We start from the raw sequence: 24273 nt of genomic DNA, 5'->3' as shown, positions 1-24273 counted from the left end.
TTGCTCTCTTTTTTTCCCCCCCAAGCGTTTGGATTTTTGGCAAGGACGCGTCAGGCAAACGGAAGAGTCGCCCAGCGGGGCAGTGTCGCCTGCGGGGCGGTATCACCACGTATTTTAAGGTCCCCCCCCCACTTCCTCCTCCCAACCTCGCAACGGTTCTCCCGTTCGCGCGCCTCTGGAATTACCTATCTGGCCCTTCAGGCAGGAGTCAAACTTCTTGTTCTGCGGCTCTGGGTCCCGGGGGCGCACGCCGCTAAACCGCCGCGACGCATTAACTCGGTCGCCCGGTAAAAAAAATAATAATCCCGCAAAAAATTCGTGCCTACCGATGAGCGCGGGTTGGCTACATACGGTGCGAAAGGAAGTTCAATGGTTCGTACGTGCGTACGTCAAATCCTCGCCAGAAGTTGCGCCTTATCCCTACGTGGATAACTGTTTAAAAGAGATCCCCGGGTGTGACTTTCTCCCTCTCCGCCGACAAAGCCTGCCATCGCGCGGCGGTGGCTCGGAGATGTTGACTCCCTCGCCTGGTGTGGCAGGAGGTCGTGCGTTCGATCCCGACCTTTGACGCCTGATGTATATTTGGAGTTTCTGTCTCTCTCTCCCCGTGGTCGCGTGGTTTTTTTTCTCGGGTCCTCCGGTTTTTCCCTTCGCATTTACAATGAACGTCACGCATTTTTTTGGCCGATGCTGTAAATTTCCACACGATGATGATAAGCCACCTGGTTCAGCTGTTATCATTAGTGATTGCCAGGTCGATTCTTAAAGAGAACTACATGGCAGCTCAGTGGGCCTTACCTAATAAAATAAAATGTATTTATTCGTAAATACTTAAGTTTGCAACTCGGCCAAAAACTGCAGTCGTTTTTTTACCAACTTCGTTCAAACTGTGCGGTGACGTATGGTTAGAGCGCGACGTACGGTTCTTGTACGGTTCATGTACGGTTCACGTGCGACGTACGGTTTGCGTGTGACATACGGTTCATGTACGGGTCACGTGTGACGTACGGTTGATGTATGGTTCATAAGCTACGTGCAGTTCATGTACGGGTCACGTGTGACTAGAGGCCGACCGAAATTCGGTTTCAGTTTCGGCGCCGTAAGTTGGCAAATGGCCTCTTTCGGCATATTTTCGGTTTCGGCCGAAAGTAACTTTTTAACTTTGGGTCTGGTTTCGGTTTCGGCCGAAACTGATATTCACTTTCGGTCGTCATTCGTCAACCGAAGATGTATTTTTAGAATCTAACGCTAGTGCTACGTCTATCACTCTGCCTATTGGTCGGTCAGTCGGCACTAGGCAATCCTATGCGATAGGCTGCAAACACACACGTCAGCAGCAGCAGCAGCAGCTTGGGAGCGAGGTTACAGCCGCAACCATGGTCTGCTAATGTATATACGACCGGTCAACAGACGGCAAGCCTGTCTGGCTGAATGCAGAAAAACTGTTGTTTCTTAACTCCAACATTCGTTTGTTTGGATATAATTACTAAGTAAGTAACACCTAAATATTTTATATTTAGCGACTCTTACTGCAGGCTATGAATGATTAGTTCTAGATTTATTTTGAATTAAAGTAGCATTGCATCGCAACATTTCATAAATCTTGTGTTTGGTAACTTCGGTTATATACCTTTCTGTTTCGGTCTCAGTCGAAAGTGTATTTAAACTTTCGGTTTTGGTCAAAAGTGTAGTTAACTTTCGGTTTTGGCTTCGGTTTCGGCCAAACCCGAAACCAGAAATTCAGTTTCGGTCGGCCTCTACGTGTGACGTACGGTTCATGTAGGTCACGTGTGATGTACAGTTCACGTACGGGTCACGAGGGACGTACGGTTCATGCACGGTTCGCGAGCGACGCACGGTTTGCGTGCAAGCGTGGTTGGAGGCGAGTCTGGGAGGAGAGGCTTATTCTGGAGCGTGGAATGTCCTGCCCTTGTTAAAGTGGTGACACTGGGAACTGGCGACCAGGCAAGCCACCGGAGGAGCCGAGTCTTACAGGCGGCGCGTGCTTCAGAAAGATCGCCGAGTCTTAGGATTCCGCGTCCCCTTCGTAATCAACCGGAGATCTCTTTTAAGCGAGAGATCTCTCCTCCAGTGCTGTCCTCCAGGCCCTCATTTCGAGATCAAAATAATGCCTCCCAGCAGCAGAGCGTCGCCTCAATGGGCAACTCGGAAGTGTCGCTATTGAAAAGAGATGACCCGAAAAAAAACCCCCATTACCCCCCAGCATTACATTACGTCGCTTGAATCGTCGACAAAAGTACCCGTCCATTCTGGCGTGGATGATTGTTCCACATTCCTCCGTCCAAGAAAAAAATACCGAAGGCCAATGGCACATTTCCATCAACTTGTCATCGAAATCCTGCAGAAATATTCGACCGCGGGAGGGGAAGGCCGTCGTCGCTCTGCAATGTTATCACTCGCCCGTGCGATGCGACGGGGAAGAGGATTTGGGCACGTGTCGACTTTGTTTGTTCTTGCTTTTTTTGAAACCCCTGCCTCTTGGAGGCTTACCGTTTTTAAGAACGACGATGGTAAATAAAAATGAAATTGCCCGAAAAATCTATTGCACTTGGTAACCGGTGTGTACGTCGGATGTTATTAACCTGGGGTCCAAGTGTGAGATATTTTGTGGTCGGGGGAAGAAAAAACCCGTTAAAGACACTTTCACAAGACCCTTGCAAAAAAAACCTAATATTTAGTTATTTTCTGATTGTTTTGCTTGCACGTGCTCTGCTATGTTTAAATAATGTTATTGTAGTCGCATTGTAGATTGGTATATACGCAGCCTGAATTGTCGCGTTAGACGGTTAAATGGCAGCGAATCCCGTCGCATATTAACCTGGACGGATTTTATGTGCTGGACTGAATAATAATATTTTTTTTGCTGTTATCATTTGTCGTTCTTTTCAGTCTCGATAAACCATTGAATAGGGTTACGAGGGGCCGGTAAGCTTTTAGGAGGAAGACTGCGGACGCTGTCAGGAGGTGCATAACTTGTCAATCGTTGACTGATGGTGGATGTCAGCAGATTTGGGCGTAAGGAACTAAAAGCATGACATTGTTCCAGCAGCTTTGTAAATGGTTTTTAACGAGTGCTGCCAAGTAGGTTGTCCTCCAATTGTGTGTAATTTGGATTCAGAACTGCGAACGGGGAGGGGATTTTGTCCTGCATTGCGTTCGTCATCTAGAAACGTTGGGTGCTGCGTTCCCCCGGTACGCGCCTCACTGGCGTTATTTTTAACGAGTGCTGCCCAGTAGGTTGTCCTTCAATTGTTTGTAATGTAGAGGCATTAATCGGCACTCCCCATGCTGTTAGCGGGTAGCTTCCCCTTCGCGTCACCAGGGAACGGAAGTGCGATTACGCTAATGTAAAGGACTATGGCCAAAGGGGCCAACGGTAATCCCTGGGATAATGGATCCTGGGACACAATCCCCAAACCCCGGGAGGGGGGGACTGGGGGATGATGTCACCTTCCAGAAGGTTCTGGAAGGGAGGCGTGGCTAGGGCGGAGCAAGCCACGGACCTGTATATAAGCCAGACCTCTGAAGGGTCCAGCTCGGTCATCTCCAAGCCGAAGACCGAAAACGGGGCTGAAGATAGGACCCTGGACCCCAAGCTCCATTGTCCTTCTAAGGGCCAGAGCTGAGTGAGGCCAGTGGTCAGGACCCGGAGACCTTGGCACGGTCGGGTCAGCGTAGCCTCCCCTAGTGCCCTAGCCGGAGGGCTAAGAATTAGAGTGGTCCCAGTGTTAGTCGGCAGTGTAGCCCGGAGGCATTCCCCTCCTCAGGTATCGGGTGAATGGCGCCGTTACCCCTTTGTCTTAGGGACCCTGTATTCAGAGCAGTTAAATAAATATTGTGTTGCCTCACAGAAGTTCTCCTCTGGTTATTGACCCACTACAACTGGTGTCAGAAGTGGCCAAGCATGGAAACCAGGAGGAAAGATCGTACCCGGAGCCCGGGCGAAGACGTGGACGATACGGCTGCAGGGACAGCGAGCCCCGCCGATGACGGCGATAAATATGGATTCAGATTAATTCCACTTGCTAGAATCTTTATTCCGGCGAATGATACAGCGAGATTGACGTGACATGTTGCTTGCGAAGGAATGTTGACGCATTTAAAGTTGCGGCCAAATGTCTCTCCGTCTCTCTCGGCCGTGAGCGCTCAACGACACCGCCACGCCCGGCGTGTAGGCTGCACCAGCATCGAGCTGTGATGTTTAGCGCAGCATGCGGGTTTTTTTTTTGGACGACCCCAACCACAAGGGCGTTGCTCTGCCCACTGTAGTTTGAATCGTTGCATCCCTTTAAAACAAATCGGATACCGCCGGGTTCCCTTCGCCGAGCGCTGTGACCTACGAACCAGCTAAAGACCATGTGACTTTACCGAAAAAACCTAAGAGTATAAATACCATGGGCCTGTCTTGAGGTGAAGCAGAGAAAGCTGCTAAAGACTGCCTAGGGATGCACCGTTCTAGACCAACTAGAGACCATGGGCCTGTCTTGGAGTCAGGCAGAGAAAGCTGCTAAAGACTGCCTAGCGACGCACCGTTCTAGACCAACTAGAGACCATGGGCCTGTCTTGGGGTGAATCGGAGAAAGCTGCTAAAGACCGTCTCGGGACGCACCATTCTAGACCAACTAAAGACTATGGGCCCCGTCTTGTGGTGAAACAGAGAAAGCTGCTAAAGACCGTCCGGCATGGCGTGGACTTGTGTTGCGGACTTACGCCCTACAGGCAGCGAAGAGGAGTAAGTAAGTGACCCATGATCGGCTTTCGTTCACATCGGCTTGAGTCGTGTTACCAGGGGGACCGCTGTGACAGCTACAGGCTGAGAGCGGCTTTGAAGCGAGTTATTAAGTAATACGTCTTACAACTGCCATTACCTTATAGAGGAAACGTGCTAATTAACCGATTACTAATCTATTATATGATTACAATACCCCCCCCTCCACCTCTGATCTCTGCATCTGATGGGTTCAGTGATGACGTCATCTTGCTCTATCTAAGACCGGAAGCAGGTGGATTGCTTCACTATTCTGGCAAAACGCCTCATGATGCTGGTTGATGTAATTGTAATGTGAGGATATATCCGGCTCACTGACGTATCACAACTCGTCATGATGATTGGCTCTGCCGGTCCTGGTTTATAGCCAATGGGGGGAAGCCTAGGGGCGTGGCCCTGACGTAATGGAAAGGTGACAGCTGTAAGTAGAGGATTGGTTCTGCTGGCTTTGGCGACAGCCAATGCGGAGATGAGTCAGGGGCGTGGTCCCGGGAGTCTACGAGGGAGCCTGGAATATTCCATGGAGGCTAACCAGGATTGGTGGAAACGTACCACGTGACCCGGGTATTAAATAGGGGTGGAGATGAACGATACGTGGTCAGAACGGAAACGAACGGAGGAAGGGGACCACGCGTGAGCGGGGCTCCGGGTCGCCACGTGGCAGTGCGTCTCTATCCCTCTCACGCTGCCTGTCAGCAGCGTGAAGGAAAGCTGTAATGCAAGTTGAATAAAAGACCACATTCCAGAAGTCGCCTCAACGACCTTTATTACATAATTACCAGCGAATCGCCGTACTATTCAATTTTAAAATGTTGTGGAATTACTCCGACACAACGGTGGGCTGAAGTAGTAACGAATTGCCGCGTTGTTTACGTGACAAACCTTACTGGCTGTGTCGGGTGATGGAGGGTTACGACAACATGTATACTTACAGCGATCTAACCCAAACACCTTTATTACAAATAATATTGGTCGCGCAAGCCGCCTAATACATGTTAAACGTACACGATTTAGCCCGTCATTGCTACCACTCGGGTGAAATTCTGCGGTCTCGTGGTTTAAGTGTTCTCCTTCACACTGTTGAGCTGCAGATTTAGCTTCAGACTCTGACCCGATAACCGCGGTGCCGTTTCTTCCCGTGCGATCACCGGATGCACCGGAGCCCTCTTCGATTGATTTTGTGATGAGATGGAGATTGTTGTTCTCTTCGCCGCATCAAGCGCGTACATTGTATGGTTCTAGAACAGGGGTGGGGAACGTCCGGCCCAGGGGCCGTATAAGGCCCGCAAAATCATTTGGTGTGGCCCTGCCAAAGCAACCACTGGCGGGACTCGAAATTCGATCAATCTAGGAGCAAACCTGGAAAAGCAGTTGCGAGTAGCAGCAATATCATCAACACCAGCTAACAACATCACACGCCTCGCCAAAGAGAAGCAGTTCCAGTCATCGCATTCGGGGCGGGTTAATTAAATGTTTGACCAAATATAACGGGCTAATTTTTAAGTTGATCATTTTGTATGGCCCGCGAATGATGTTATATAAATATCCAAATGGTCCTTGGCAGACAAAAGTGTAACCATAGAGGAGGGTGGAGGGGGACTGTTATTCGATCTTCCTCCCGAGGTTAGCAACTTGGGCGTTATCTTAGACCCCGTTTAACATGTTGGAGGCTCGTTTAGTTTTATTTTTTTTCTCCTCCGCTTGTTCAATGCGGCTAGGCCGAGACCTGTACCGCTATCCCACCACCGAGAGGGCGACTTTCATTTCATGGTGTTGATTGGTTTGCTGCAAAAATGAATCGAACGACTGGAGTGTGGTTTTTGTAAACGATCTACGATTCGAGGAGGGCTGTAAATGGGGGTTGGGGGGGAACCAGCTGGTGGATGGGTGGAGGCAGTGGCCATGCCGATCGGCTCTGTCGTCATGGCGTGGGTAGCGGTGATCTACCTGCGGTGCTCTTGCGCGTTCTCTCCGGGTGTTGTGGTCTGTTGTTGTTGTTGCTGCCTCACAAACGCCTTAGACTGGTGTCTACATCCCCAGCAGGAGTTTACCTTAAGTCCATTTTGAAGACTGAAGAGGCTTTCCCGGGTACGTAGCCAACCGTGCTAATCTGTGGGTGTCTTTATGGGTGTCTGTAGGTGTCTGGGTCGGTGTGTGTGTTGAACTTCCGTCGCGCCGTACGTAGCCAACCGTGCATTGCAGGTCGTGGGATCGATCCCAACCCTTACGCCTGCTACTGTATATTTGGAGCCTGTTTCTCTCTCATCATCACGGTGGCTAGGTAGATGTTAACTACCTCTCGCCATATCTGGCGGGGGTGGGGTTCAAGGGTGACGTTCCCCCAACGGTGAAATATTAAAAACTAGCTGATATACCCGGCGTTGCCCGGGCCAAAAAATATATAAAAAAACTACTCTTAAAAATCTAACAGCAGTGCGTACTGACTGGTAGTACCTGCTATGATTACAGCAGTGCATACTGTGGTGATACCTATGATTACAGCAGTGCATACTGTGGTACCTGCTATTACAGCAGTGCATACCGACTGTGGTGGTACCTGATATCACTACAGTAGTACATGCTGACTCTATAGCAGTATGTATCGACTCTATAGCACAAAGTACTCACCTGACAGAGTGGCGTGGTGAGGCCTAGTCCCGTGCAGAGCCTCCGGCTTCACCTAGATCAGGGGTCGGCAACCTACGGCTCCGAAGCCGCATGCGGCTCTTTACGGGCTGCTTCTTGACGATATGTACGTATGTACAGTATGTACTCAGATGCATTGCGGCTCTTGAAATACTGAATTTTGTACCGAATTGGAAAGCAATGGCTCTTCTTGTTATTTTGGTTGCCGACCCCTGACCTAGATTGTCCAGCCGGCCGAGGTGGCACCTTGGCAGGCTGGGCTGCTATCCCCCCCCCTCCCCCCCGCAACCATTATCTCCCCGGCCGCTCTGCAGTAATATCTATGGCCTATAATGGTAGCATCTACCGACTGTATAGTAGTAACTGCACGCATCGGGGTGGGGGGGACATCACACAGTGAAGAATTTACCTGAGCATTTAGTGTACAGTAAAACCTTGGATTGCGAGCATAATTCGTTCCGGAAACGTGTTTGTAATCCAAAGCACTCGTATATCAAAGCACTCGTATATCAGTTGTGATCACGTGACACTCGGCAGACAAAGCGTATGCACGTACTACTCGTATTGCAAGACCTCGCTCGTTTATCAAATTAATATTTATTTAAAAAATGTGCTCGTCTTGCAAAACACTCGCAGACCAAGTTACTCGCAATCCAAGGTTTTACTGTATTTTTTTATAGCATTTTTAATGTGAAAGAAAATGTCCCCCTCACTCCCACCAAAGGTGCATGAGTTGGTATGGCCGTGCACGTGTCATAAATAAATAATCGTTAATTAAACGAATTAAAAGTTGACGGAGATGAAAAAGGAAATAGCGCTTGCTCACGGCGGGGCTTACGGCGTGATACCTGGCTATTTTTATTTAGCGTAAACCCCACCGTTGGAGAGGCAAATCCTTCGCAAGCGCGTGAACACAAACCCACAAACCCACACACAAACAACTTTAGACTTTTATATATATAGAAGAAGAAGATAGAAAGATTGATTCTACCGATCGACACAAGAGCACTCCGTTTGAACAAAAGAACATCCGCTGGTTTCGTCAACTCGGTCGATGGACGTCGATCAGAGGTCGCAACCGGGTACCCGGCCGGGTACGGGTACCCGTTTGCGACCCTGGTGCGGCCGGGTACGGGTAGACCGTGAGTCACTGGTGAGTCACCGTTTGTCACTCATCTCCCAACGTCTTGTCTCTTCTCACAATTCAAGTTCCTAGAATCAACCCACCTGCGCCTGCAACATGGCTTCATCCCAGAGGTCGCAATCAGGTACCTGATACCCGTACCCTACCCGATACCCGGCCGGGTACGGGTAGGGTACGGGTACGGCCAGGTACGGGTACCCGTTTGCGACCCTGGTGCGGCCGGGTACGGGTAAGGAATCAAAACCCGTTTGCGACCTCTGGCGTCGATCGACTACCACAAGCTTTGTAGTTATTGCAGCGGGCTGCCCTCATTGACGCGTAGCAGTCGGTCTTTCGCGACCACACATGATTCATTTGGGGTTGCATGCCCGTGTCAACCCACACGGTTTAACTCGTATTCTTGTACAGGGGAAATTGAGTTTTCAGGTCCATATGGCATGAAGCCGTTTCAATACAGGCAAACACAATTAATGTGTCCATGTGTTTGTGTTTCTCTCCTCGTGATGGAACTTTGTAGGATAAACGTTGAGATTTGTAAGGGGCACGGGGTGACCAATGAGGTCTGAATTGGTCTGTAATAAGGTAGGGCGCCGATAAGGGGTTGGCAGGCATGATATAGACAGAGACCCATAGAGATACATAGATACCCACAGAGATAGAGATACCCACAGAGATACACAGAGATACACAGAGACCCACAGAGATACACAGAGACCCACAGAGATACACAGAGACCCACAGAGATAGATACCCACAGATACACAGAGACCCACAGAGATACACAGAGACCCACAGAGATAGAGATACCCACAGAGATACACAGAGACCCACAGAGATACACAGAGACCCACAGAGATAGAGATACCCACAGAGATAGAGATACCTACAGAGATACATAGAGACCCGCAGAGATACATAGAGATACACAGAGACCCATAGAGATACACAGAGACCCACAGAGATAGAGATACCCACAGAGATACACAGAGACCCACAGAGATACACAGAGACCCACGGAGATACACAGACCCACAGAGATAGAGATACCCACAGAGATACATAGAGACCCGCAGAGATACATAGAGATACACAGAGACCCATAGAGATACACAGAGACCCACAGAGATAGAGATACCCATAGAGATACCCACAGAGATACACAGAGACCCACAGAGATACACAGAGACCCACGGAGATACACAGACCCACAGAGATAGAGATACCCACAGAGATACATAGAGACCCACATGGATACATAGATATAGCAAACCTGTCAACCCATATGGTTTCCTCCGTATTCTTGTGCAGGGAAATTTCGTTTTCAGGTCCATACAGTGTCCAGCCGTTTCAATTCTGGCAAAATTAAAACATTTTTGTGTTTCTCTCCTTGTGATGGGACTGTAGGATGAAAGTTGAGGGGGCACGGGGTGACCAATACGTTCTGAATTGGTCTGTAATAAGGTGGTGAGGCACTGATAAGGGGTTGACAGCGGTAGTGGTTGCATTGCGTCCGTGTGAATGTGGCAGAATTGCCCAGATGACGCTGGCTGATATAATCGCCAGCGGAAGGTCACTTATATACATTCGAAATTATGCTAATTAGGAAAGTGTAGTTGTATTTAGTTATGCGAGTGTATGTAATTATTTACAACCGAGTGATGTATATATTCGGTCTTGAAAAATGAAACAAATTATTAAAATTGAAAATCTAAAAATGTGCAATTTTCCGAAATGATGCTAAACGTTATGCTAATTAGGAAGGTGTACTTGTTTTAAGTTATGTAAGTGTATGTAGACAACGAAGCCGAGCCTAATTATCATAATAAATTATCATAATTACACACACTTACATAACTTTAAACATTTTTCAAGACCGAAGATATACAACGTCACACGCCACTCGAGTTTTAAATGTTCCAGCGGTTTTTTGCTCTCCAACACACAACCGGTTAGTGCTGAACTCGTAACGAATTGGCCACGTTTTGAGTAAAAACAGGTGGTGTTCAGATGTTCAAACACCAAACAGAAATCTTTTGCAAGGAATCTGCATTAACCACGCACCGTACTTGCTGTGAACATGCAAACAAAAAGCGTGCTTAAGACAACTCCTGTTTTATTATGCCCAGAAAGGCTAAAACCTATTCTTATTTTTCCACACTTCTGATACCGACAAAAAAATAGGGCCCCACGTCTTTGCGTGGCACAAACCCACACCGAGTGGGCTCCGCGCGGGTTAAACCGACAGGTTTATACTTCACGCGGATTCTAACCCTCGAACAAGAAAATATTTAAAATGGACGACTTTTTGTTGTTAGGGGCCGTCCATAAATGATGTCACGCGATTTTGGACGATTTTTAACCCCCCCCCCCCTCGTCACACGGCGTCACAAAAAGTCAGACCCCCCCCTCTCAAATATGACGTCACAAAGCTCTGCCCCCCTCCCCCCCCCCCCAAAAATGCTTCAAATCGCTTTAAACTATTGTCATTGTTGTGCGTATTTAATGTGGCGCTGCACTCTGATGTTGCAGGAGAAAACATTTATTAGAAAGTCAATTTAATTAAGTAGAACGTGTTGTCTATATTTATTTAAAGTTGCGCATTTTGATGTGACGTCACATTTCTCAAACCCCCCCGCCCCCCGTCGTCACACATCGTCACAAATGTCTGACCCCCCCCCCCCAGGTGCGTGACGTCATTTATAAACGGCCCCTTACTCAGGCCCCTGTAAAAACAAAATGGCGGCCGCCCCTACGCACCACCCAACCACGACGCGGCTGATGATGGCGATGCTGGTCGCGAAGCCCCACCCATCACCTCCCTTCCAGCGGCACACACACGAGAGAGAACAGTGGCGAGCCCATGCCAACGATCATCGCGCTCGTCCCACATTCGGTCGGGCAATTGAAGCGGTGGTCGGTCGAGTGAACGGTTACGTACGCACTCTACTTCTTATGCACCGCCGTATGTGGCACAAACGCGCTAACCTGTGGGTCTCTGTGGGTCTCTGTGGGTCTGGGTGTCTATGGGTCTCTGTCTGAGTGGACTTGACGATGACCGGTACCAGCGGTGTCAAGATCGGCCTCTGTGGAGGAGGCTCGTGAAGGACGCTACTGGGCAGTTGGAGGCAGTCGGCCTCCAACAACAACGGAGGGCGGAGGAGCGACGCTCACAACAACGAGCGGTGCGCCGGGTGGCTAAAGCACAGCAAGTTAGCACAGTAGGGGGCACAGGTGTTCATCAGCCAGTCATCTCGATCATCTCAGTCAGTCGACCCGTGGTACCTGCTGGGTCTGCCTCGTGACCTCCTGCCAGCGGGCGTTCGACACTTCACGTGGCCTCAAGGTGCACATAGCCTGGCACAAGCGTCGTGGTGACGTTAACGCCACTTAGTGGCAAATGGCGGTTGTTTGTTGAACTTCTTTTGCACCGCCTTACGTGTGCCAACCGCACTAATCTGTGCCTCTCTGTGGGTTTCTATTGGTTTGGGTGTCTATGGGTATCTGTATGTACGTTGAAATTCGATGGAACTGTATGTAGCCAACCGTGTTAATCTGTGGGTCTGTGGGTCTCTATAGATGTCTGTGGGTGTCTGTGGGTCTGTGGATATCTGTGTGTCTGTGGGTCTCTGCGTGTGTATGTTGTATGTTGTGGGGAGCGGTAGTGTAGTGGTTAGCGCGCTGCGCTATGAACCTGGCGACCCGGGTTCGATTCCAGCTCACAGCAAACACCAGTGACGATTATCTGAACCGGTCCTGGGCCTCCCTTAGATCGACTCAGCCTCAAATTAGTACCTGGTGCGATGTGTAAACATCGCCACTAGGGAGTCAAAGGCGACCAGACGTGGTTTGGCCACCCACCCCCTCGTGTGCCGTGCCGGCCTTCATAGGTGTCTGTGAGTCTCTGTGTGTATGTGCGTTGAACTTCTTGTACACTGTACGTAGCCAACCGAGCTAACCTGTGGGTCTCGGTGGGTCTCTATGGGTCTGGGTGTCTGTGGGTCTCTGTGTGTGTCTCATGCGGTCTGGGTGTCTATGGGTCTGGGTGTCTGTGGGTCTCTGTGTGTGTATGTGCGTTGAACTTCTTTCGCACCGTACGTAACCGACCGTGCTCATCGGAGGTGCGCGGGGGGGGGGGGGGGAAGAAAGGTGGACAACAAACCAAACGCAAAAAAAATAATTTCTAAAGAAACGAGTTTGTCAACTTAGACGACGACGTCAAAGTGCATCGCAGCTCCCGGAACGGGAGAGAGCGTTCCGGACGGCCGCGGCGGACGCAGCTCGCCGTGGTGACGGCGCCGCGACGATCCGCGGGGAGCGTCAGGGCCGCTGATCCCTCGGCTGACTCTTGAAACCGGCCGCGGCGGTTTCCGCCGCGGCCCGGAAGCGAAGGATTTCGGCGAGGGCTCGCGGACGGCCCTTGCGTAGGCCCCGGCGGTCACGCGGCAGCGACGACGTCACCGCCGCGGTCGCCGCCGCCGCCGTCACCACCGCCGCCGCCGTCGCCGCCGTCGCGGGCGCCTCTCCCCTCGCCACCATCTTCTTCTTCTTGGACACGAGCACGTCGATGCGGCCGCGCGATATCCCGTAGATGCTCGCGAACGCCTTCTTGCACACCTGCACGTCGCCTCCGCCTCCTCCTCCTCCGCCCCCCCCCTCCTCCCGCCGGCGTGGCGACGTGGTAGGCGACGCTGCACGAGCGCTTGTCCCGGGCGCTCTTGGAGTAGCGCCGCTTCACGTCCTGCACCAGGATCCTGCCGAAGAGGTACGCCGTCTGCGCGTCGTAGCCGCCGCGGCCCAGCTCCCGCCAGAAGTGGGAGCAGATCTCCCGGCGGTAGTCCTCGTCCACCTTGGCGAAGCACTCGCGCTTGCAGCCGCAGTCGGGCCCCACGGCCACCACGGAGGGACGCGTCTCGCGCCGCGACGCCCCGCCGCCGTGCCGAGCCGGGCAGGCGCCCGCCGCCATCCGGCGCACCGCCGCTTCGATCGTCTTCTTCTCCCTGGGCCTCCTGCGCTTGCGGGGGGCCGCCGCGTCTCGGGGGGCGGCCGCGGCGTCGGCCTGCTGGCGGGGTTCGAGGCGAGAACGTGGCAAGGTCAGGGGTCACATCCCGAGCCTGACGACGCGTGCTGCTGTGGATTTGGAGTTTGCGTCTCTCTCTCATCATCGTCACCACAGTGGCTAGGAGATGTTAACTACCTCGCCTGGTACGCAGGAGGTCGTGAGTTCAATCCCGACCCTGACGCCTGCTGCTGTATATTTGGAGTCTGCGTCTCTCATCATCACGGTGGCTAGGAGATGTTGACTACCTCGCCTGGTGTGCAGGAGGTCGTGAGTTCAATCCCGACCCTGACGACGTCTGCTGCTGTAGATTTGGAGTTTGCGTCTCTCATCATAATCATCATCATCACGGTGGCTAGGAGATGTTGACTACCTCGCCTGGTACGCAGGAGGTCGTGGGTTCGATCCCGACCCTGACGATGCCTGCTGCTGTAGATTTGGAGTCTGCGTGTCTCTCATCATCACCATGGTGGGTAGGAGATGTTAACTACCTCGCCTGGTGTGCAGGAGGTCGTGGGTTCGATCCCGACCCTGACGACGCCTGTTACTGTAGATTTGGAGTCTGCGTCTCTCTCTCTCTGTGGTTTTTCCCTCCACATTTAGGATCGTCGTGCGTTCAGACTCTATTATTTAGGGTATGTGGCCGCGGCTATGAATTTCCACACGACGATGATGATGACGATGAGCTAATTTGTTGAGTGATGATTTGTAATAGGAAGAGTCACTTCTGGAAAATATGCTAATAGCTCAGTGGAATTTAACCTGGTAACATTAACAAAAAATGTTTAGTTTTATTTGCATCTATTTTTAAGTGATCCATTTACCTTTCCTACACTTTTTGAACTCCGATCGTGCGTTTGCATCATTTGTTGTTGTAACGGTCTGACCCCGTGTCACCTAACTGGACATCTGTGAGCAAAGAGCTGTAGTCGCGTAGAAGGGAAATAATAAAATAATAAAAATATTAAACAATAAAATTCTCAGGACGTTTTCATTGCAACACGTGACGATTGCTTGTGTTGCAATCGAAACGTTGTGAGTATTTTATTGTTTAATTTTTATTATTTTATTATTTCCCTTCTACATGACTTTACCGAAAGAACCAAGAATATAGCTTAATAATCCTTCTTGAGACGGCTTCGGAATCAGTCATTTTTATTTCCACTTCCACAATACACTTTACTCACACACTCTCCGTTGCTGGCAGACAACGGAGAGAGGGCAGACTTCACACCAAGTCTCCACCGCGCACGTGGCACCCAGAGCCCCCGTACGCGCGTGACCCCTGCTCTTGTCGTTCCCAAGTCTGCTCCCGATCATTCTCTCTCTCTCTCTTAATCCCTTTGTCACGTGGTCCTCCCAGCCAATCCTCCATGGACAGCCTTGACCGTTCTCGATGGTTCCCTGTCAATCCCGGGACCACGTCCCTCATCCGGCTCCCCATTAGCTGGGGCCCCGAATGGCCAGGCCAATCACCCCTGCTGACATGCCGTGATCACGCCGGGGCCATGCTCCCTGTCTCAACCCTTATTGGCTACAAAGCAGGACCGGCAAGCCAATCCCCACGTGAACCCTCTATGGCTGTTATTACACTTTTTTCAAGGAGTTTATTCTGAAGTGACCCTGGCTTTCACTTAATGATCGCAGCTCAACCATGTGGCTTACCATCCACCATCACGTGCGAATGCGCAGCAGCAGCATGACCCAATTCATCTGAACGCGAGGTTACCGAGCCTGTGGTTAAGTTGGCTCAAGACGCTCAACAGCTGTTGAAAGTTTGACAGATCAGGGGAACGCCATGATGAGCCTCAGAGACACCGGCTGTGATGCAATGAGGAGACTCACTTCAATCGATGAAAAGTCCCTCAGCCCCTCGTCCGGATTCTCCGTGTGGCCGCGAGCCCAGCCTCCTCCATCACCGTCATCGCCATTAACATCATCGCCACCTTCACCGTCACCACGTTCATCGACGCCATCGTCGCCACCACCACCATGATTATCGGCATCATCATCATCATCGCCACCTTTACCGTCACCACAATCATCGTTGCCACCACCACCACCATCATCATCATCATTGCCACCTTCACCATCACCACCACCACCATCATCACCGCCACCATCATCACCGCCACCATCATCACCGCCACCATCGCCACCATCGCCACCATCATCATCGCCACCTTTCACCCCCCCGCCCCCCCCCACACACTCATTTATTTGAGCCTACGCACCTGGACCCACGTTCAGCACACAAAGACAAAGATCCCCCATGTAGCCTCAACAGACTGTTGGGGGCAAGTGCTGTTAGCGAGCACCTATGAAGGCCGGCACGGCACACGAGGGGGTGGATGGCCAGCACATCACGCCCGGCCGTCTTTGTCTCCCCAGTGGCGATGTTCACTACACACTGCACCAGCTACTCATTTGAGGCCGAGTCGTCCTAGGGGAGGCCCAGGACCGGTTCAGATAATCGTCACTGGGTGGTGCTGTTGGCCGTGAGCGGGAATCGAACCCGGGTCGCCGGGTTCGTAGCGCAGCGTCGCGCTAACCGCTGCACCACCGCTCCCCACACACACAGAGGCACCCACAGAGACCCACAGATTATACACGGTTGGCTATGTATGGTGTGGTTCAAAATGCACACATAGGCAGAGACCCGCACAGACACCCAGACCCACAGAGACACCCACAGAGACCCACAGATGATTACGGTTTGCTACATATGGTGCGAAAGAAGTTCAACATACACACATACACAGACATCCACAGACACCCAGACCAATAGAGACACCCACAGAGACTCACAGAGACACCCACAGAGGCCCGCAGAGACTCACAGAAATCCGCAGATCATCACGGTTGGCTACGTACGCCACGGTTCAACACGCACACACGTACACAGAGACCCACACAGACACCTATAGAGACACCCACAGAGACCCACAGAGACCCACAGAGACCCACAGACCCGAGGAGACCCACAGAGACCCGCGGAGACACCTATAGAGACACCCACAGAGACCCACAGAGACCCGCGGAGACACCCACAGAGACCCACAGAGACCCACAGAGACCCGCGGAGACACCTATAGAAACACCCACAGAGACCCACAGAGACCCACAGAGACCCGCGGAGACACCCACAGAGACCCGCACAGACATCCAGAGACCCACAGAGACCCGCGGAGACACCTATAGAGACTCACAGAGACCCACAGAGACACCCACAGAGACACCCACAGAGACCCGCGGAGACACCAACGGACCACCACGGCCGCGGCTCCGTCCTCACGGCAGCGAGAGCGCCTCTCTCACCTTCACGCTTCACGACGAGGCCCGGCCACGCACCGCCGCCATCACCGCATGGCGGCGGCGGCGGCGGCGACGACGGCGGTGGCGGCGACGATGGCTCCTCCACCTCGTCCTCACGCTCCTGCTTGATCAGCAGCCTCCCGCCGGGCATGAGGGCAGCAGCAGAGGCCATCGGTGGGGGCCGCCGCCCCCCCCCCCAACCCACCTCAACACCCCCACCCCCCAACCCCCCCCCACCTCCTCCTCCTCGTGACCGACCGACCGCCACCGAGGCGCGCGAAGCCGGCCCCCCCCGCCCCCCGCCGCCCCGCGCACGGCAACGGGAAAGGTGCCCGGCAAGGCCCGGCAAAGCCCGGTGGTTGGGACGCGCCGATTGTTTCCCCGCGGCTTCGGCGGCGCCTTCGCTTGGTTCTCTCTCGCGGTTGCCGCCGGACGGCGCCGCACCGCGCAGCTGCTGGGGGGGAGGAGAGGGGGAGAGAGGGGGAGAGACAGCAAACGAGACGAGTTGTGGAGTTGCGCTTGTCAGTGGCGGAGAAGAGAAACGTCCGGGGGCGATCGTGAAGATTGTCTGCATCACACAATCGCGGACGCCCAGAGCCACAGAGACCCACAGACACCCACAGACACCTAGACCCATGGAGACCCATGGAAACCCACACAGACCCAGACCCATGGAGACCCTTAGAGACCCACAGACACCCACAGACACCCAGAGACCCACAGAGACCTACAGACACCCAGACCCACAGAAACCCATAGAGACCCACAGAGACCCACAGACACTCAAACCCAGAGACCCATAGAGACCCACAGAGAACTACAGACACCCAGACCCACAGAAACCCATAGAGACCCACAGAGACCCACAGAGACCCACAGAGACCCACAGACACCCAGACCCAGAGACACCTATACAGACCCACAGATTAGCACGGTTAAGGTGCGAAAGAAATTCAACATACACATACGCCTAGCCCAATAGAGACCCACAGAGACCCACAGAGACCCAGACCCACAGAGACCCACAGACACCCAGACCCACAGAGACCCACAGATGAGCATGGTTGGCTATGTACGGTGCAAAAGAAATTCAACGTACACACACACACAGAGACCCACAGACACACCCAGGATGGCATGCCGAGCCACATGCTGTAGTAGCGAAGGTAATGTGGTGGCTACATGAAGGGTCATACTTGGTGAGTACAGCACTCACGTTTTTGTGTTTATTTTCCACGCAAGGCACCGCTACAAAGCCTCTTGTTTAGAAGCGACCTGACTAACATCGCTAATGGTAGCTGCTCAACCAATTGGATTATCATCATCATCGTCAGCATCGTCATCATCGTCAGCATCATCATCATCTTCGTCGTCATCATCGTCAGCATCGTCATCATCATCATCGTCAGCATTGTCATCGTCGTCAGCATCGTCATCATCGTCAGCATCGTCATCATCATCATCGTCAGCATCGTCATCATCATCATCGTCAGCATCGTCATCGTCATCATCGTCGTCAGCATCGTCATCATCGTCATCATCATCATCGTCAGCATCGTCATCGTCATCATCGTCGTCAGCATCGTCATCATCGTCAGCATCGTCATCATCATCATCGTCAGCATCGTCATCATCGTCAGCATCGTCATCGTCGTCAGCATCGTCATCATCGTCAGCATCGTCATCATCACCATCGTCAGCATCATCACCATCGTCAGCATCGTCATCATCGTCAGCATCGTCATCATCATCATCATCGTCAGCGCGTGGAAATTTATAGCGGCAGCCAACTTCTCTGAGCGCGTGGTGATGTTGATTCTAAATGTGGGAGGGGAAAAACCGGAGCACCCGGAGATAAATCCACACTACGATGAGAGACGCAAACTCCAAATATACAGCAGCAGCAGGCGTCAGGATCGGGATGGAACCCACGACCTCCTGTAGACCAGGCGAGGTAGTCAACATCTCCTAGCCACCGTGATGATGATGAGAGAGACGCAGACTCCAAATCTACAGCAGCAACAGCAGGCGTCGTCAGGGTCGGGATCGAACCCACGACCTCCTGTAGACCAGGCGAGGTAGTCAACATCTCCTAGCCACCGTGATGATGATGAGAGAGACGCAGACTCCAAATCTACAGCAGCAGCAGGCGTCGTCAGGGTTGGGATCGAACCCACGACCTCCTGTAGACCAGGCGAGGTAGTGACGGCTGTCTGGGCTTGGAGGGCTGTCACGTGGTGGTTAAATGAATGACGTCACTCGCTAGAGACGTCTAAACCACGCGCTCACGAACAACGTGGACGTAACGGGCCGGCCGATACGACAACAACATCAACAACAACATCAACAACACCACTCCACCAACAACATCAACAACACCACTCCACCAACAACAACACCACCACTCCACCAACAACACCACCACTCCACCAACAACATCAACAACACCACCACCAACAACACCACCAACACCACCACCACTCCACCAACATCAACACAACCACCACTCCACCAACAACACCACCACCACAACTCCACCACCACTCCACCAACAACAACAACACCACCAACACCACCACTACCACCACTCCACATACACCACCACCACTTCACTACTACCACCACTCCACCAACAACACCACCACCACCACTCCACCAACAACACCACCACCACCACCACTCCAGCAACATCAACAACAACACCACCACCAACACCACCACTCCACCACCACCAACAACACCACCACTCCACCACCACTCCACCAACACCACCACTCCACATACAATACCACCACCACCAACAACACTACCACCACCACTCCACCAACAACACCACCAACAACAACATCAACACCACCACCACCACTCCACCAACACCAACAACACCACCACTCCACCAACAACACCACCAACACCACCACCACTCCACCAACATCAACACAACCACCACTCCACCAACAACACCACCACCACAACTCCACCACCACTCCACCAACAACACCACCAACACCACCACTACCACCACTCCACATACACCACCACCACTCCACTACCACCATCACTCCACCAACAACAACACCACCACTCCACCAACAACACCACCACCACCACTCCAGCAACAACATCAACACCACCACCAACACCACCACCACCACTCCACCACCAACAACACCACCACTCCACCACCACTCGACCAACACCACCACTCCACCAACAACAACACCACCAACAACACCACCACCAACAACACCACCACCACCACTCCAGCAACAACATCAACAACACCACCACCACCAACACCACTCCACCACCACCACTCCACCAACACCAACAACACCACCACCACTCCACCAACACCACCACTCCACCACCACCACTCCAGCAACTACAACACCACCACCACTCCATCAACATCAACACCACCACCAACAACACCACCACCACTCCATCAACATCAACACCACCAACAACACCACCACCACTCCATCAACATCACCACCACTCCACCCCCAACACCACCACCACCACCACCACTCCAGCAACAACACCACCACCACCAACACCATCACTCCACCACCAACACCACCACCACTCCACCCCCAACACCACTCCACATACAACACCACCACCACTCCACCAACACCACCAACAACACCACCACCACACCACCACCACTACTCCACCACCACTCCACCACCACCACCACCACGATGTATCACGACTACAGAGTAGTTGTGATTAGTCGCCAGCGCTATCTCACGCGTGGTGGAGTCAGCGTGCTGGCAGCACCTTCACGGCGATGTCGCTGCCACAGAGAGCCGCGTGGAGCCACCAGGAGCCACAGGGAGCCACAGAGAGTCGCAGGGAGCCACCAGGAGCCACAGGGAGCCACCAGGAGCCACAGAGAGCCACCAGGAGCCACCAGGAGCCACAGAGAGCCACCAGGAGCCACCAGGAGCCACCAGGAGCCACAGAGAGCCACCAGGAGCCACCAGGAGCCACAGAGAGCGAGGCGACCTCGCGGTGACGTCACCGCCCTACGTCACAGCCGCCGTCATCGCCCGCGTCATCGCTGTCGTCACAGCCGCGGCGGGCTGTGAGTGGTTGGCGCGCCTTGTGGGGGGGAGGGGGAGGCCCTGAACGTGAATGTGGGAGGCGGGGGGCGGCTGTGTGCTGGCCAAGGCGACTCACTTGCAGTGCGGGGAGTCACGAGAGAGGGGGTGGGGCCCTGAACGTGAATGTGGGGGGGGGAAGTGGGGGGCGGCTGTGTGCGGGCCAAGGCGACTCACTTGCAGTGCGGGGAGTCACGAGAAAGGGGGTGGGGCCCTGAACGTGAATGTGGGGGGGGGGAAGGGGGGGGCGGCTGTGTGCTGGTCAAGGCGACTCACTTGCAGTGCGGGGAGTCACGAGAAAGGGGGGTGGGGCCCTGAACGTGAATGTGGGGGGGGGGGAAGGGGGGGGCGGCTGTGTGCTGGTCAAGGCGACTCACTTGCAGTGCGGGGAGTCACGAGAGAGGGGGTGGGGCCCTGAACGTGAATGTGGGGGGGGGGGGGAAGGGGGGGCGGCTGTGTGCTGGTCAAGGCGACTCACTTGCAGTGCGGGAAGTCACGAGGGGGGCCCTGAATGTGAATGTGGGGGGCGGCTGTGTGCGGGCCAAGGTAACTCACCTGCAGCGCGGGGAGTCACGGGGGGGGGGGGGGGCCTGAACGTGAATGTGGGAGGGGGGGGCGGCTGTGTGCGGGCCAAGGCGACTCACTTGCAGCGCGGGGAGTCACGAGGGGGGGGGGGGTAACGCAGCTGCATCAAAATCGAGGCCCTTTAAATCGTTGATTTGAAGCTTTCGTGACTGCAGGAATCCACTCTCTTTGGTTCTTTCGGTAAAGTCCACGTAGTTCGACGTTTCGATCGCAGTCCTCATCAGGTGGAACACCCACAGATGATGTTGCGATCGAAACGTCGCGATTTGTTTTAACACATTCCTGCTGCGGAGGGGAGGGAGCTGGTAGGAACACGTTGGGTTGCTCGGTCAATGGCCTGCAGGGTCAATGGCCACGTGGTGTATTCCGCAAATATGGCCGACTGTGAGGGCGGGCACAAGCCGGCGTGAGTAGGTTAAACGTTGAGTTTTATAAGGGCACCACGGGGTGACCAGCCCCACCCAGCCCCACCCCTCCGCACCCAGCCCCACCCCTCCGCACCCAGCCCCACCCCTCCGCACCCAGCCCCACCCCTCCCCACCCAGCCCCACTCCTCCCCCACCCAGCCCCACCCCTCCCCACCCAGCCCCACCCCTCCCCACCCAGCCCCACCCCTCCCCACCCCTCCCCACCCAGCCCCACCCCACCCCTCCCCACCCAGCCCCACCCCTCCCCACCCAGCCCCACCCCTCCCCACCCAGCCCCACCCTTCCCCACCCAGCCCCACCCCTCCCCACCCAGCCCCACCCCTCCCCACCCAGCCCCACCCCTCCCCACCCAGCCCCACCCCTCCCGTTACGCAACCGATGAAAAGATATTGCCCCTCGACTGATTCGGAGTGAGACCTCTGCTGTTAAACCGGAGCCGGTCAAGAGCACACTGCCCAGGTATGGGAAACTCTCCACTCTCTCCACAACTGCCCCATCACCGATTGGGAGTTGTGGGGGTGGAGTATCCGATGGTACAAAATACCCAGGCAGGTGCTTAGTTTTGGTGGGGCTGATGGTAAGGCCCCACCTCTTAGTGGCACGCTCCAGTTTCAGCAGCAGCGTCTCCAACTCCTCCTCTGAATGAGCAGCAATTACCAAATCATCGGCATACATAACGTGGTTGACCAATAGGGAGCCATCCATTGACAATCGGCACCACATCCAAGGCACCCACTCGTGTGGCTTGGTCGTTGTTGTTGTTCTGGTGGAGCCAGCAAACCCACATGGCACGGTGTAGGATCGCGTGGCACGGCACGGCACCTAGCGTGCTGATCTTAAAGGTGCATTGAAAAATGTTGATACTCCGACTGATGCTCCTGCTGTTGTCGAGTGGGCCTCGGCAAGGTAAGGTAAAAGTGTAAAAACGAGCCTACCTTTTACCTTACCACAATACAATCACTCTACCCTACCTTTTACTCTTTAGCAGGTAAAAGGTAAAAAGCAACGAGCCTACCTTTTACCCTACCCTTTACCCTTACCCCTTGGCATGTCGACACCTTTACCCTTTACCTTTACACCCGGTAAAAAGGGTACAATTACCTTACCTTCTCAATTTTGGAGCTTTCGTGACTGCAGGAATTATTCTTTGGTTCTTTCGGTTAAGTCACGTATAAAGATAAAATAATAAATTAAATAATAGCATACTACGACGTTTCGATTGCAACATAAGCAATCATCATCAGGTATAAAAGAAATAGCAACACAAATCTAACCAGAAAACTATAGACAGACACACAAGCAGACAGACATCACAAAGACACACAGAGAGAACACGTATCGGCAGAAAGAGAGAGGTCGTTTCTGTGACGAGGCCTTACATATAGAGAGGGGGCGGGGGCGGAGAGAGGGAGGGGGCAATCGAAACGTCGTAGTATGCTATTATTTAATTTATTATTTTATCTTTATACGTGACTTTACCGAAAGAACCTTGCCGAGGCCTATCAGTGGAGTGACTCATGCAGCCAGCTATGGCTGCATGAGTTTGGTAGTACATGTTGTTTAAGTCGTTTATTGTGAAAATTCGCTCACAGTTCCTATGACCACTGTTTCATTGCTTTTATGGCTTTATTTTGGTGATTTTCGAAAGTTTTTTGGTTTGGCCATGTTTGTGTTGTTGTAGTACGGAGTTAGACTGATGGCCTTAATCTAAGTTGTCTTGTGGTTGTTGTTGTTTGACTTTTATGGCTTTATTTTGGTGATTTTCGAAACGTTTTTTGGTTTGGCCATGTTTGTTTGTTGTAGTGCAGAGTTAGACTGATGGCCTTAATCGAAGTTGTCTTGTGGTTGTTGTTTGACTTGCATCCCACTGGGATTTTTGCACACAGCGTTGGTGTACGGTGCTTTTTCTGCAATATTTTGCTGTCTTTTCTTGGATTTTCTGTTTGCACTCAGTCACATATTCACTATAAGATGTTTTCTTCTGTTTGTTGCGGTTGCACCCGATTCAAGAGCCGAATGGCTCACAGGGCTACACCTAATACATGAACTTGAACGCGTTTCGACGAAGGTCGAGAATTGCCGCACGGACCGAGTTCCGAGGGCTCCACAGGCCTCGTGTTTACAAAATAGCCGGGGCAGGTTTTTAGTTTTGTTAGACAACACCCACCCCCCCACCCCACCCAGTTCCGTGACCAACC

General features: G+C 52.9%; 1 protein-coding gene across 2 annotated transcripts; it reads right to left on the bottom strand.

The window, feature by feature from the left end:
• Positions 1-11268: 11268 nt before the first annotated feature.
• On the bottom strand, positions 11269-17161 carry LOC144949920 (uncharacterized). 2 transcript variants are annotated; one of them, XM_078879908.1, is made up of 3 exons: positions 16954-17161; positions 15481-15581; positions 11269-13638 (listed from the first exon to the last, which is right to left on the bottom strand). In XM_078879908.1, the coding sequence occupies exons 1-3, from the start codon at positions 17120-17122 to the stop codon at positions 13015-13017; spliced, it is 894 nt and encodes a 297-aa protein (XP_078736034.1). In that variant the 5' UTR covers positions 17123-17161; the 3' UTR covers positions 11269-13014. The 2 variants fall into 2 exon arrangements, with proteins under 2 accessions (XP_078736034.1, XP_078736035.1); XM_078879909.1 differs by having other exon boundaries at positions 11269-13635.
• Between the last annotated feature and the right edge of the window lie 7112 nt (positions 17162-24273).

Source organism: Lampetra fluviatilis, chromosome 55 (assembly GCF_964198595.1).
Source record: "Lampetra fluviatilis chromosome 55, kcLamFluv1.1, whole genome shotgun sequence".
NCBI lineage: Eukaryota > Metazoa > Chordata > Hyperoartia > Petromyzontiformes > Petromyzontidae > Lampetra > Lampetra fluviatilis.
Note: the sequence above shows the minus strand (reverse complement) of the source record. Positions and strands in the feature narration are given on the sequence as shown.

Excerpts from the sequence above, each read along its gene's own strand:
- LOC144949920 (XM_078879908.1), bottom strand. The coding sequence starts at position 17,122 with ATGGCCTCTGCTGCTGCCCTCATGCCCGGCGGGAGGCTGCTGATCAAG. Across the intron at positions 15,582-16,953 it reads CCTCGTCGTGAAGCGTGAAG|GTGGCGATGATGTTAATGGC; the intron begins GTGAGAGAGGCG and ends GTGACGGTGAAG. Across the intron at positions 13,639-15,480 it reads GGGACTTTTCATCGATTGAA|CAGGCCGACGCCGCGGCCGC; the intron begins GTGAGTCTCCTC and ends GAACCCCGCCAG.